The sequence below is a fragment of the Parus major genome, chromosome 2 (assembly GCF_001522545.3).
Source record: "Parus major isolate Abel chromosome 2, Parus_major1.1, whole genome shotgun sequence".
Taxonomy (NCBI): domain Eukaryota; kingdom Metazoa; phylum Chordata; class Aves; order Passeriformes; family Paridae; genus Parus; species Parus major.
In genome coordinates this window covers 103,879,678-103,895,690 of record NC_031769.1, presented here as the reverse complement: position 1 = coordinate 103,895,690, position 16,013 = coordinate 103,879,678, and the positions used below count along the sequence as shown (strand labels likewise).

Below are 16,013 nucleotides of genomic sequence, written 5' to 3'. Positions count from 1 at the left end.
GATATTTTCCTGATATAATTGCAAACTTTGTAGAGAGTTCAGAATCTCCAAACTTACTGGAAGATACTCCATGCTATTGATCTACCATACATACATTTAAGAACCATAGATTCAGTAGCATTCTGCATGTATTGCTTCTTCTAAAAAGCTACCTTCTCTGCACCTGAATCTCTGAAGAACCTTACTGGGTGCTCCAGGTAGCCAAAATGTGTATTTCGTAGATGTAGTTTGATCTGTTTTGTCTCTGTGAAAACAAGCAATAGAATAAGATTCTCTGTAACACCTAAACTTCAAATAGATTTGTGAATGTAGACAGACTCATTTCACTTTGGGAAATACTTTTAAATTGTTTTGGGTTTTTTTTCCCTGGGAGAAGCAATAAAAATTTTTTTTTTTACTAAACTGCATGTGATTCTCATTTCATTATCTGTTACAGGGGCTTTTTGTGCATTTGTCCATTACTTACTGCTAATAAGAAGATGCAGAGCATTGTGTTTCTCACTTTCTTCACTAACTTGTAGTTTAAATAAGACATTCATAATTCAGACTCAGCTCAGATTCAGCTGAATCACTTAGAGAGTTTGTACAAAAAAAACCACTAAGATTCTAAGAGAAAAGGTACATGGACACAAAGAGAATGCAACAGGTGAAAGCACAGAATGGCGTTAGGCTTGTTGGACAAACATTTTGAGATAAAGCATGCTTCAAGAGGATGTAGTTTTGTCCTGTTGTGTCCAGGAGACCTGTTCTGCTGTGTCACAGTGCCTTCCTTCTCTTTTGCAGCATTTGTATTTGTGCAGCTATGTAGGAAAACACACTAGAAAATTGAAAACTTATTTGGTCATATTAGTTCCCTACCCAACAGTAACTGGGAAGAAGCATCTGGGAGAGGAAGGAAGGAGGAAATTTCATTAATGACAGTATTGGCATATGTTGGGGTTTGACAAATTCAAACAAAATAGTCTGAAAACAAGGAAGAATTTTAGTATGGAATTTGAATAATGACTCTTTATTTTTATGCTTTCTCTTACAGACACTTTACAAAACTCAGGTTAAGGAACTGAAAGAGGAAATTGATGAAAGGAATAAAGAAACACAAAGAAAAATGCAGGAGTTGCAAAATGAAAAGTAAGCCAAATTATATTTCTCACATACACTTGATTTTTTCCATGTCATACTGTCTCCATGATGAATACTTTGAATTGGATCTAAGATGTTTTAATTCCTTTAGGAAAAGGCAGCAAAAGGTGTTCTGTAATACCTTGTGAGTGGCAGATACATAGGATGTTAGCTATACTGACTCACAAAGACAAATTCATATTTGCTTTGGACATACCACGTCTGTAAGAAGAATAATCACGTCTGAGAATTTAGTAAGACTCAAAAATTTAAAAAACATTCCAATTTGTGATAGTCATCTCACCAACTTTTAAAATTTGATTACATTATCCTGATAATTGCTTGATTTATTTCTATAGTCAGTAAAATAATTTGAGAAAAAAAAGTGATGAGAAGTGTATGAAATTTAGTATACTTTTGATTACAGCAAAGCAAGTTATTATTAACAAACATTAATTATGATGTACTGGTTTCTAAGCTATCAAATAAGAAAAAAAAATTAATCTTTTTTTTCCAATTCTTTAATTTATTTCACATTCTAAAGGAGGAGACTGTAGCCTTTTTCTTCTGAAGTCTGTCTCTTGTTCTGCTTGAGCATCAGCATTGGAGGAGAGTGAGGGGCAGAGGTTATGTAAAGTCTTCATTTTGTGCAACGTTTTGGTGGGCTAAGAAAGGGAGAAAGAAAAGATACTGTGCTAATAAATATCGAGTAGAAGGAAAATACAGGTGTCTCTGCAAGTTTTTCATGAGTGGTAACCAACATAAAGAAATGGGGAGGATGGAGAAAGTAGGCAAGACGTCCCTTTTTTTCTTGAGGTTATTTATTTCTTTTCTTACTTCTTTTTATAGATTCTTTGTATTCTATTCCCTCACTATTATCTTCAATCTTATATTCATCCTAAACATTTCTCACTTGGGAACTATGGGAATTGTGATAGTGGGCAAATGTGGGTTAAATATCTTTTGATGGACAACTTAGTACATATAATTTAGTTTTATTTTCTGTTCCTCAAAGGCAGGAGAATACATCTTGGTGTTCCATGGATGATTGAAATGTTAATGAAATCATAGTAAGCTTGCTGTGGCTTGTGTAGACCATCAAAAGATACAAGTGTTGTACAGAATGCAGTTTTGTAGCTCTTGCTTTTCTTAAGAAACAAAGATAATGACCATTAGCTTAGTGGTATAATTTGGGTTTGATAGCCTTGTCGAAAATTCAGAGTGTTTTGCATAGGAAAAGGAAGTCTTGATGTGTTTTTTACAGAGAAACACTCGCTACCCAGTTGGATTTAGCTGAAACCAAAGCTGAGTCGGAACGGTTGGCACGGGCACTTGCTGAAGAACAGTATTATGAACTGAATCAGGAAAGCAAAAAAGCTGCATCAAGGCACAGACAAGAATTGACTGATAAGGACATCATCATAAGAAGGGTAAATTGACTGTTATCAATACCTATATAAGTCTCTTCCAACCGGAAACCAAAATTCATGGCTTTAGTTAATGAAGTCTTGTTACGGTCACAAGTGATAACTAATTAAGAATCTTAAGTTTTCTGCTCACATGGAACCTTAAACATGTAAATTTCATCATGTAACCTCTCTAAAAAACAGAATTCCTGAATCTGAGGTGAAGTCAGAATGAAATCAAGTGAATGTCTATGGTTCAGTTATTAAGGCTTTTGTATTTCTTCTTGTCACTGCCAAGTGTATTATTTATATCTTGTAAATTTGTGGAGCTGTGTATTAGAGACTCTTTTTGCAAAGTAACTAAGTCTTTAAAAAAAAACCAGCACCTGAGAGTCTTGAGTTTCACAGTCCAAACCCCAAAATGTAATTTTTGGAGCTATTTCCTAGCACAGCTTGTGGATGGTAGTATGAGCTTGATAAATGTCTTTAACTGAGAAGCCTCAAACAGCAAGCCATATATAGCATAATTATTTTATCATTGTTGTTTTTTTCCCTTTTAGTGTCAGCTATGGATATTTTCTTAAAAATCCTGGGAATGTAAAACTCCAGGTGTAACTGCACTTGGCTCAGTTGCTCAAAGCCTTCTGTTAATGCTACCATTAATATTCCATTTCTGTGCAAAGATAGTGGAAACTGCTTATTTCATGAATTTGCTTTTTTAAACTTGAGATATCTACAATACCACTATTTCTTAAGCAGCATTTAGAAGACAGACTCTGTGACATCAAAGAAATACCTTCTTGCCAATATATTTTTGGTTTCAAGTATTCTGATAATTTTGTCAGACAGCTTGATACACAATAATTTATATAGGCTTCAATGAAACCTTTATTTAGGAATACAATTATGTCTGGTTTTTCATATATATTTGTTAAGTGATCCTGGCTGTGGCAGTGAACATACAGCATACTCACATTTGAATACTCACATATTCAAAGTTGTTGTGGTTTTCCTTTCCAACTTTTTTCTTTTTTTTGCAAGTTCTGTACATATTTACCTACATCTCCTTTGTCTTAGACCAAATTTAGTTTTGTTTTTATCCTGATTTTCATGATTTATGACAGTTATCTAGCAGTAAATGCCTTGCAGCTACTCTAGACTTTAGTGATGGAGTTCTAGCATCTGTCAGCTACATTTTTGTCTGGATTCAAGGTATCAATTAACTGAAAATTGCCACATTCTGTAACTGACAATCTAACTTAAGCAAAGTTCATTTTTGATTCCATACTACAGTGTTGTCAGTTCTACAATGATTTTTTGTTTTTCTTTTCCCTGGGACAGGTGTATTTTGAGCCTTGTGGTAAATCAAAACAGCACAGAAGAATAGCAGCATTTTTTAAAAGTTCACGTAGGCAGAAGGTGTTCTAAGTAAATGGTTGTTATAGAATTAAGGTATTTAAAGTAATAGTATTATAGATATTTTAGAATTGATGTCAAGTTCTTTATTCTAAGATGTGTTTCTTTTCATGTAGCTGGAAGAAACTAATAACACTTTAACCAAAGATGTTGATTTAATAACGAAGGAAAACACAGAGATCAGTGAAAAATTTAAGAAACAAGAGGAAGGTACGTCATGTTTGGAGTTGTTTATGTCACGTTTAATTGATCTGTTCTGAAGCACTATTAAATTTGAAGCATATATGGAGAAATGGGAAGTGGAAGAAGACATTGCTATTTATCTTCTATATTATTTTGGGCTTGATGTTTGCTTTAGTATTTCATCTTTGTGCCTTTCTGATATATCCTTCTGGTAATTTTCTTTCATTTCAGTAGTGTTAAACTGGTAATTTTTGTCTTTGCAAATTGTATTTTGCTCAAAAAGGAAAGCAACAGGAAAACAGAATGGAAAAAAAGATGCACTTATTGAAGTAATTAAGTTTAAAAATAATTACCATATACTAAAATACCTCAAAGTTGAATATTATTTTAACAGATTACAAAATGAAAAAAGAGGAGGAAATCAATAATATTAGAATGCATTATGAGAAGAGCATAAACACTGAAAGAACTCTGAAGACACAGGTACAACTTCTTATGCAATTGAATAGCAATAATTACTTTGCATTAACAGAAGTATTTCAGGTTTTTTGTTTTTGTGATCTAACTCTTAGTTCCTTTGAAATTAAGTTTATAGTAACCATGATGTAAAACATGCATTGTTAAATTTACATTTGAAGAAATAAGTTTTGATGCTGTGTACTTTTCAGTATTACTTCGATTGTGAGTAAGGGTCATTTATGTTGGTGAAGGGATTTTTTTATCAGATCTGTAACTAGAGGAACTGACAAGTATTTTATGAAACATGCTGCATATACCATTTTCCTACTGGTTCTCCTTTTTCTAAACAGGCTGTCAACAAACTGGCTGAGATAATGAATCGGAAAGATTTTAAAATAGACAGAAAGAAAGCTAACATGCAAGATTTGAGGAAGAAGGAGAAGGAAAACCGAAAGCTCCAATTAGAACTTAATCAAGAAAAAGAGAAATTCAATCAGATAGTCGTGAAATACCAAAAGGAACTTAATGAAATGCAAGCGGTAAAATAATTTAATTTTTTTATCACATTGTGGAATATATATGTGTAAATATATATATGTGTGTGTATATATATCTATATCTATCTATCTATATGAGTTTTGTTTTCAAAATACTTGGCTGCCATGTTGTTGGTAACACAGTAACTATGCATGTGTGTATAAATGCAGCAACTAGCAGAAGAATCTACATACAGGAATGAGCTCCAGATGCAGCTGGATAGTAAAGAGAGTGACATAGAACAGCTGCGAAGGAAAATCATGGACCTTCAGCAAGGAATGGATTCTACTAGTGTTGCCAGTCTTCCGACAGATGAAACAGATGGAAATCTTTCAGGTATGAGAAAAGCAGATTTGAACTACTTGGTTGTGTTGCATACTCATAGTTTGGAAGGTATTGTTTCAAACAAGTTACTGCTTCTTAAAGTCTTCTGGCTAATTCTGTATCACATCTCCACTTCTTTCTTTCTTTGTTTTTTTTGTTTGTTTTCTTTTTTTGTTTGTTTTTATTTCATACCCTAGTTGCTTATATTTAAGTTTCAATTTTTTTCTCATGTCACACTTCCCATTGTATGTCTTGGCATTAGCATTGTTTATATGGATTTTTGAGGAAAGAGTATCTTTACATCTCTTGTTTTTCAAGTACAGTGATTACAATGTGCAGTATTTGGTGAATAGAAGACAGGGCCAACATTTCTACAGCGTTATGATTGTGTTTTATATCTTGAATGCAAAATTGTCCTGATCTTATATCATCTTAGTCATGTAAGCTCCTCTGTGACAAGTCGCAATAACTGCTAATGTGAAAAATAATTGGAGGAACTTCCATAATAAATTTATGGTTGTATGGTACTCTGATTTATCAGATTAAAATAAGAACATGTAATACAGTGTAGCCAGCCATTTCCATGTATCAGTACCAGGCACTATACTTTGAGACCCTCTGTTACACTGATTAGTTATTTACCTCTCCCCTTCCTCAGTGCTTGAAAAGTGTAATCAGTTAGTACTTGCACATGATCCACTTCTGTATCTCTCAATACAGGAAAAAATGTTTAGTGTAATCAGGTGTGCTTGACAATTGCCATACATCACAGCTACGTATATCTTTCTTTCATATGGTTAAGTAATTTTTAGGATTCATTGTGAAATTTTTAATATATTTTTGATAAGTCTGAATTTCATTGTGGAAAAATATTTTTAGGCATACATAACCAGAATACTGTTTTGGGTATTCCATGACTTTAGTGGATGAGTAGTCAGGTAAAAGTAAATAGAATAATTTTAGATGTGTCTTTTCCTGTTAATGCACTTCACGCTGCTCAAATTGCCACATTGTAGAGTTTTTCCAGGAGTCTTAGAGTGATTGAAATTTCAGGTAGGTTATCAGTCTTAGTACGTGTTTTGATGTAGTTACTCCTTTCTGTGTCTGTTTTTGTTTCCTATATTCCCCTAGTGTATTTTTAGATCTTTATTTTTGGTTAATACTGTAATGAATTTCATTTTAGGATAGATCTTTGTTCAAATAATGGTATAGTCTTTTCCTTCACAACTTCCATGTTGTTCAAGAAGTCTTCTGCACTCTGGAGTTCGCTCTGTAAATTGCCATCTTGTAAAGATTTTGTCTTTTGGCAACATCTTCAAGGCAAACTCTCATTGGAAATTCTTCGAATTATTAGATTGATTAAGGAACATTTTTTCTTCTTAGCTGTCACCTGCTAGGATTCCTTCTGGTATTTCTGAAGTTTCAGTACTTCTCAGGAGTTTTTCTCTTAGATAGTCATTTTCAGTGTTTTCCATTTAACAGGCATAAAAAAGAAATCAGAAGAGTTTTGTTTATTAAAGGGGGTTTTTCCCTCCCCTCAGATTACAAATTGGAATCAAGCCTTATTGTTTTAAAGTGTCTCATAATTGAAGAAGACTGTAGTTCATAATTTTAGAAATTTCAGAAAATTTCTGAACTCTTTTAAATTGAGAGCTTAAGAGTTTTTTCTACAACAAAACAGACCATATTTATTCTACTCAAAAGTGTGGTTTTGAACTTCCTCACTTCCTTTCTCAGCCATTTTCATTTGATGGCTGTTGTGTATTACATGGAAAATATGAATGCTTCTATCCAGCCACAGATACCTTCCCTACTTTTTTCTTAAGGGCAATAGTGTCAGTATAACCCTATTGTGTCTCAGATCTTGAATGCACTGTAGGAAAAAGCTCCTCCTTTGTCTGCCTCATTAATAAGGAAGGTTATTTTCAGTTTTACCTCTGGAGATGTGTGTAGTGAGGCTTTCAGCTGCATAACCTGTCGCTTCCATTTTGAGGCAGAAATTTCAGTCTCTGTAAGATCTTTTCAAGTCAGGTGTTAATTTCTGTTGTTAATTAGACCATCACAATTACTGGAAGTTCTGGCGTTCTACGGTGAGGTGTCTACTCTTTAGCCCTCAACTATTTCTTTTTTGATAGCCTTTCATTTCTCTTCTATTTTTGCCTTTTTTTCTATACATGCTTCTGATTTTTTACTGCAGTTGTCCTGATGGTTTTACTATTTCATACAGGTAGGACCTCTAATACAAAGTATTAGGACTTCTCTAGACTTAGGTCATGTCTCTACATGCTGCCTTTTCTCTTCTTTTTTTTCTTTTTGGGGTTGATCAATAAGAAGCAATTTGGTAATTAAAAGACATTAAGTGACATTAGTGTAATTGAAGAGCCAAGCTGAGGACAAAAAAGGAGTACAGTAGCATTATAAAGATGAAAAAAAAAAAAAAAAAAAGCCAGACTTCAGAGTAGAAATACCCTATGCCACAGAAAGAGGAAGTTATCCAGCACGTATTTTCTTGCAAATCAGGTAATTAGTCTACAAAACAGAATGTGACATATTACATCAGCTCATTTGCTGCAGTTTTGTTGTATGATGTTGATTGTCTTCAACTGTGTACCAAGTTCCCATTGCTTCCATAGCCCAAACATGGCCATTTCTTCAGAGCACCTTGAATATCATCTTGTTTATGAGCTGGATGTGATGAATAGTCAGTAGAACTCTCTAGCTGGTGCATTAGTTTGTAAGGCAAAGACACTCCTTAAAAAAAATATAGAAGCAAATAAATGGTTGAATTTTATAATAAGTAATTACAGTATGATTTATTCATCTTCCTGTCACAATAGAAACATCACCAGGGAAAAAAAATAAAGATGCAAAATAATATAAGCATGTATAAAAGAATTATTCCATGGTCACGATTCTGGCAATGGGCAGTTTCTGGTTTAATTGAGAAAAAAAATTATATTCACAAAATTTTAAGGAAAAAAATTCTCTATTTATAAACAGACATAGAGAAATGACGTGGTATCATCAAAAATCACTTTCCAGCTGTGTTTCACTTGGAGGTATTTTCTGTCTGCCATTGGCCTACATAAATACTCCCTCAAATTCTGGTAGCTCCTAGGACAACTTGCACTCTCCCAAGGTGGGGATTGCTGCCTGTCAACAATCCAGGCTATTCTCAGGCTTTTGCTTACATGGGAGATCATTATGTGAATGAAGCATTTTCCTTGTATTCAATTCTGGGCATGTTTTGCTATTTCCTGCAGGTTTAACTGCAGCACATAATATTTTACAGCAAATGCTGTAAATCATGTTTTGTGCAAAGATAGGATGGAATAATAAATGCAGAGCATTTAAGTCAGCAGTTTTATTTAACTCAGATAGGACTTCTGAAGTACCTGCAAGTAGCCTGAATAAACCTGAATGAACCCTAAAGCAAGATCCAGTCAGAAGTCCTTGGTGAAATCCATGTGAAATTATAGTAAGACAGTCTGCAGAAGGAAAAATCCAGATTGGAAGAATGGAAAGAACTAGCAAGATCTCCAGGTTTTTGGTTGTTCTGGAAGACCCTTAGGGATTCTTGGAGATCGGAAAGAGATGCTCAGCTATTCATGGGAGCACCCACATTACTTAGCTCCAGAACAACAAAAAGTCTTGTAAAGCAATACAGTCAAGATTGTCTTGTGTGATTTTATTGAAGTCTTTACTGTTACAACTCTTATCATACTGAATCCCTATGAGTCCTGGTAGTCTGGATACTAGCCATGAAGATGTTTAGAATACAAATCTACATCTGAAAAATATTCAGAGATAACTATAAGATCTGTAGCCTTTATGGAATTCTTTCTTCATATGCTATGATTCAGATCCAGTTAGCCATCAGATATTTTTGAGGCGTATTTTGGACTTTCTGGATTGCAAATATGAAGTATCAGTTCTGATATTCTTTCCAAAATACAAAAAGGGAAGTTGTCAGGCAATTGTTTTGAGCCTATTTTTAAAGACAGGAATGGAAGATTCTTTTTTATAGTCTAGATAGCTCATATTTTCTTAATTACTTAATTGGAACACTTATAAATATTAGTCTTCTGGATCAAATATTTGTGAAATGGCCAGATGAACATTTGCAGTTGTGCTATCTAAGTCTGTCAAAAGATATAAAAATGTACTATAAATATTACTTGAGAGGAACCTTTGTGGTGAGGTTGGAATGAGAGTGCTCATCTACCCTTTCAAGAGTACATTTGGTTCCAGGACAAATTTTAGCTTTGTTGAAAAGGAGTATGTTTGGAAATGGTTACTTTTGACTGCAAGATGTTATTCACAGCTCAGAAATCGTCTCTCATTCAAACAGAATTTGTCCCCTAAAATAGATGTGTAGTAGACAGAAAAGAATGTCAATGGATTCTTATGAAATACCTAATTTACTTCCTACTGCTTCTGAAATTGTTTTCAGAACATGCTGAAATAGACGGGAACCAAGAAAAACTTCTGCTGTCTCTATGAGCATCTTTTAAAATTCATCACCATTGGATCTTTCCAGATTTTCATATGCCACAATTTCAAGAGATGCTTTTTTTTTTTTAAACAAGTCATTCTTCCTATATTCCTTTGGAATGGCAGTTTCCCATACTTTGTTCTTTATTAGCAATTGATCATTTTTTTTTTGCAATGGGTTTTAGGATGTTTCTATAATTTCTAAAAATCACAGAATTTTCTCTTAATGTAAAAATTAATCAAAGTATTCAAGACAAGGTAAGCATTATCTGTGAGGCCCGTAGACATGGAGAAAATAGGTTTTCTTTTCCAAAGCTACCGAGTGTCAATAATTGGAGAGAGTCTAGGATAGCAGAGGGAGTAGGGATGGGAGGGTGGGGACCCTTACCCCACAGTCCCCAGAGTTCTTAGGCATATGTGTGAATGCAGGGAGGTACAAATTTCCTTCATTTTTCTGGGAAGTTTTCTTACTGGAATGAGTTCTGCTAACATGCTTTCCTTCCAGTTGATAGCAGTAGTTTAGTGGTCCTCCAGTATTTTGAAGCTATTCTGTGTGGAGAAATGATAGGTAGTGATTCCATATTCTTAAGTGTACTCCATTTCTAAATGGAGTCTGCTGTAATGCTAAGGTGGAAGGGCTTTTACATGGCTAATTATAATGCCTAGCTAGGCTGTCAGTCCCATTGTAATTCTACATAGCAGAGCATGTGGACAATAACTTTTATACATTTGAATGCATTTCAGAGCTTGCTGGGATACACCTCACATAGAATTATTCCTGAAGGACAAAAGGAATTGGTAGCTCCTCAGGACATAAATAGTTGTGGAGAATGTTTCAAAAAATTTTGACTTAATGCTTTTGAAGTTTTCAATGCTAGTGTTACCTGGCTTCATAATTTTAAATTTTAGAAACCACTCTCAGCTGGAAGGGCTTTTTAAATCAACAGTCCACATTAGGCAGAATGCTAATTTTTTTGTGGCCCTTTTTTGTATCATGCTAAATTATTTCTGTAGTTTAATGGTGGGAAAATATATCATGTTACGTTTCTCTTTGTAGAATTTTTCACTGAAAATTTGAATAAAACACCTGTCTCTTATTCTTTATATCCAGTTGATTCTTCCTGCATTCCTTATTTAATTATCTTCTATGCTTATCTTCTGTGAGTAATGGGACACCCATGTAGCTTTGCTTGCTCTTGTGCTCTCTCTCCTTTTTTTGTTTCCTGTGGAAAATGTGGATCTGATTTGTCTTCCTTCCTGCATCTTCCTGCTGAGTATTTTCATACAGCCCCTCTGAATGTTAAATTATGTTTACATTGAAAATCTCTTAATTTAAACTGCAATACATTTTCAAAGCAAAGACTTTCCTGCCTGGCTCTTTGCAAACTATTTACATACAGTGTTAGATGTTGGCATCAGGGAAAACAGCTTTACTTTTATTGTGCAGTAACTGTGTAATCAGATGTTGGCTTGTGATGAAGCATGTATTAAATGCTTATATCTTCATTTTATTCAGCTGTGCTTTTTATTCTGCTTTGCTGAATAGGTAATTGCCCATTACTGCATGTAGTAAATCTTCCTTTCTAGTAGTGGTTTGCTTTTGTGCTCTTCTGCCTTACTATCATAAATACACAAAATTATTAAATATGCATTTTTTTTAAACCAGAATCAAGACTTGAAGGTTGGCTTTCAGTACCAAACAAAGGAAATATAAGGCGGCATGGCTGGAAGAAACAGGTACAAATGCCTTATTTTTTTTCTTCTTCAATTTCCTTGAAAAGGTTTTTAGGCATGTGGTGAAACGATTTCGTATCTCATATTTAAGAAACAAACAAAATAACTAAGAGTAATTTAGTGTATGTACTTTACTGAAGAAAAAAACCACAAGAAAATTCAAGTTCAGTATGAAATCTTTAGTAACGACACTGTGCAAATTTACAACAGAGCAGGGAAATGCTTTACAATGAGTATCTTGGAACCATTAAAATGACATTCCTTCTTTGAGTAAGCATCTTTATAATTCTGTTACTGAAAAAGAACCTCTTTGTGCAACTTGGCAGCACAGATTAGGGAATACCACTCTTAAATGTTCTGAAGGTCATGGAAGAGTACATCACACTGTAACTTGCCACACATGATTTCCAAGGATGTTTCTATCTCCCTTACCTTTAAAATGTTTGGTTTCTCTTAAAAAGAACTGATTTACTCTCAGAAACTGGATATCTGTGCTGGAATTCCCACTCTGAACAAAGCAGACCTGTTTTGCCTCTGCAAAAGTTATGATCTGGTTCTTTGAAACATCTGATGTTCAAATTGAGATACTTAGAACCAGTTTCTGATTATCTTTACAAGTTTTTCAGTTCTCCCCTTTGAACATTTTTTAGTACAACTAAATACAAAAGTGAACATGGTCTCTAGAATTTTTTAAATTTTAAAAACTAATTGTATGAAACAGTTTGTTTTCCTTCATCTTCCTTATATTCAAAGACTGCTACTGGGAATGACTGAGTTATTCATAACACTTTTGAAGTAACTTTATGATTCCTGTTGAAAGGTATTTCTCTAATGCTCCTATTTACATTCATATTCTACAACAGCTGGAAGTGATTCCTATAAAATTTAAAGGAGAAGGGATTCATTCCTGTCAAAGAAGCACTTGAGTGTTTGTATTGGCCTTTAGCTGCTGTACTCCTTTGAAATACTGCTATTTTCAGTGGGTTTCCATGGCCTTCTGTATACACTCCAAGTGTTTAAGTTCCAGACCTGCCATTTTTTACATCAATATCAGACCTTGTCAGTAAGTTAAAACCACCACCTCTTCTGGTTTGCTGGGAGTGAGTGATAAGTTCTGCCCTATTTCAACTAATGGCCAGTCACCTTCCCCTGTCCCTTTGGGTAATGGAGGAACAAAAGCAGAACTTAAGGGTTCAGGTAACCATTAACTGAAAACACAAAGCAAGACTAAGACAAGCACAATAAAACCAGCAATATTAATAGCAAAAGTATACAGAAAAGAAGGTGCTTTATCCACGAAAAACGTGTTCACCACCAGGAACAAAACTAAATGATGGATGCTTCCTGTAGATGTGTTTGATTGCTAAGGCTTCTTGAATCCTGTTGTTATAGAATTGGCTGTGCCTGACACTAATCAAGTAGCTTTGTTCTGTTCTGGATTATATAAAATACTGTCATTTTTCTGTCAGAATGCTTCTAGCACCCTTTTATGGTTGTTTTGTAGAAAAAGGAGATTATTTTTGCATTCTCTGACAACTGAAATTTTAAACTCCTGATAAATGCAGCTTCTCCAGTGAAAGACTATCAGAATTTCTTCAGGCATACCCAGTTATAGGCATATTTACTTACCTCAAGATATTTTAGGCAGTTAATACATTCACACTTCCCTAGTTTGAATGTGCTCACACTTTGGAGGAATTTGAGCTGCAGATGGACAACTCAGTCACAAAATAAATTGCACTGAAAAGGTTCCTTAACTAGCTAAGATTTATATCAGTGAAACACAGTAGTAAGGGACTATGTTCACTCACATGTGCATTCTGTTGGCTGAAATGCACTGTAGCTGAAACAAGCTGGCAGGTAGTCAGCCTCCTCAGGTGCTTCTCTCCCAAATTCACATGCAGTTTCAGTTTTGTGAAGGTATATGCAACCTCAAATATAGGCATGCCCAGATTAATTTAAAGGAAAAGCAGAATTACATTAGGACTGTAATTGGATTGGTGTCTGAGGTGTTACAACTTGAGCTGCTGCATTTCTGACTCAAATGTCAGTAGCACTGATGTTTTTGCCCCATGACCTCTGAGTTATTTAGCTTAAGTTAGAAAAGGATGAGTATGAAAAACTTACTTAAGAATAAACACTTCAGTTATACTTAAAGCTAACACTGAAATGGGTTACCCTTATTTTTATCTGGGGCTTCGTTTCATCCCAAGTGAAGATGATAAAATACCCTTCAAAAACCACTGTAGAACAGAACTACTGTAAGAAGATTTTATATGTTCGCAATAGGATATTGATGCTGTTGTACACAACGTTTTTTTTGTGAGGTTAAGTTGTTCTTTCACCAAGGCTTATATATGTGTGAAAATTGAATTCCTTTACAGTCAGAATTTGCATTCATGATCATTGTCATCTTAAGGGCTTGCTCTTGTCTCTGAAAGGCAAAGGTCCACACTTCAAAGATGAAAAAGGCATCATTTTTCTATTGGAGTGGATAAAGGAATTGAAGTACAAGTCGTTTTCTTCAGTGGGAAAAATGATGGGAGGCTCACACTGTTACAGCTTAGTATTTACTCAAGTTGATCAGGCTTTCTTTTAAGGAATTGTGACAAAACACCCTTTCGTGGCTTTTTTGTATCTAATGCATTTCAGTAATTGAGATTTACAGCTGTAGCTCACACCTTGCACAGCACGTTTAAAAAATGCTGTTGTATAAACTTGAGATGATTTTCGTACTCAGGTTTTGAGGTCAGCTTCAAGACCTATGTAAAATGAGGTTGAAACCTCCCCTTGTAGGAGGTGTAGACATGTATTCAAATTATCAGGATCTGCATTGTGCAGAAACCCATCCAGTTACCTGCCACTACTTGGAATTCAAGATGAATTATTGGTGCATTCACTCTTGTGCTTTTCTGTCTTTTCCCCTCCTTCTGGGTTATATTAAATGTCAATCTGGAGATCAGCATAGGCAGAGCTGCCAGTTTACCTCTTTTTAATTCTCTTTAGTGTCTCATGTCTTTCAGTTCCTTCTAAAACATTTGAAACTGCAGGGGAGGGAGGAGCCACAGCTGACACTGAGCTTATGCTTGTGAACAGTTCCAGCAAAGATACTGGACTAGCAACTTCCAGTGCAGAGCAGCAGACAATGAATTCCAGTCTTGAACTTTCTGGGAAGTACTTAGGTTAGGGGTGTTTGATCTTAACTATCTCAGTGTATTCATAAGTACCAGACTTCTGTTTCTGCTTATTAATTTTGGCTCTTTATTTTACCAGTACATTAAATTGGAAGTGTAGGAAATAGCAGGAGCCATGGGACTCTGTTTTAGCCTACCAGCAGTTTGGTGTGAAGTACCAATAAGTCCTGCAGGCTTGTAGAAGTAGAGAAGTTTTTTTACAACATTATTGACAAGTGATAACTTTTGCATTCTGTCACTCTCAGTGATACAGTAAATTTCATAGTAGCCTGCCAATAGTAACTGAAATTTGTGAGTTTGTGTACAGATGGACTTGCAGAGTCATTACAAGCATTTTAGAGTGATCCAGTGACAATACCATCGCTGCAACTGTAGCATTCCAGAGCTGTCCATAGTGTAGCTGCCTTCAGGATTATTTAAATATCTCCTGGTGTTAATTTGAAAGCTTTCATTTACTCTAGCTTTTTATGTGGATGTGGGAGTATATTAGGATAAATAATTGCTTTTTAAAATACAATTTCAACTGTTTTACCCTTTCTTTCCACAGTATGTTGTGGTGAGCAGTAAAAAGATACTGTTCTACAATGATGAAAAAGACAAGGACCAGTCTAATCCATCCATGGTACTAGATATAGAGTAAGTAAAGTTATTGTTAGTTTTGGATACAAATTGACAAAAGAGTGTTGTGTGTGAAATAGCAGATAGCAAATCCAGGAGCTTGAAATAAAAAATTTCATTAAAAAATTTTAATTTCCCATACTAGTTGGAAAATGTCTATCTGTATTTCAGTGTACCATTAAATTAACAGAATTTCGACAGTATGTTTTCTTTGTCCTATGATTGCTAAAAATTAGAGAAAAAGAGGAAGGATCATTGCTATTCTAGTCTAAAGCATTTCTAACTCGTCCAGCTGTTTTCTGTTTGAAGTGATAAAATATATTAATCTTGATTCCTTTACATTGGTTATACAAGAGGAAAATCGTGTCAAATGTCACTGAAGCCCCTCTCTGATACATGACTGTGATATTTGAACAGCTGATTGACATTATGGGATATTACGGAATAATAATTGAAAAAAGGTTTTAGAATTCATGAATAGAGGTACCAGGGAGCAACGAATACAGTGGTATGGAAGGAATCTCAAACT

At 34.7% G+C, this 16,013-nt stretch overlaps 1 protein-coding gene across 1 annotated transcript in view; it reads left to right on the top strand.

Moving 5' to 3' along the window:
* Positions 1-16,013, top strand: part of ROCK1 (Rho associated coiled-coil containing protein kinase 1) — an 83,762-nt gene that overhangs the window by 58,593 nt on the left and 9,156 nt on the right. The window contains exons 22-29 of the mRNA XM_015616440.2: positions 1,034-1,128; positions 2,384-2,549; positions 4,058-4,151; positions 4,519-4,607; positions 4,934-5,122; positions 5,291-5,456; positions 11,605-11,675; positions 15,414-15,502. Of these exons, the coding sequence (XP_015471926.1) occupies positions 1,034-1,128; positions 2,384-2,549; positions 4,058-4,151; positions 4,519-4,607; positions 4,934-5,122; positions 5,291-5,456; positions 11,605-11,675; positions 15,414-15,502 (959 nt within the window). The remainder of the gene's footprint in view (positions 1-1,033; positions 1,129-2,383; positions 2,550-4,057; positions 4,152-4,518; positions 4,608-4,933; positions 5,123-5,290; positions 5,457-11,604; positions 11,676-15,413; positions 15,503-16,013) is intronic.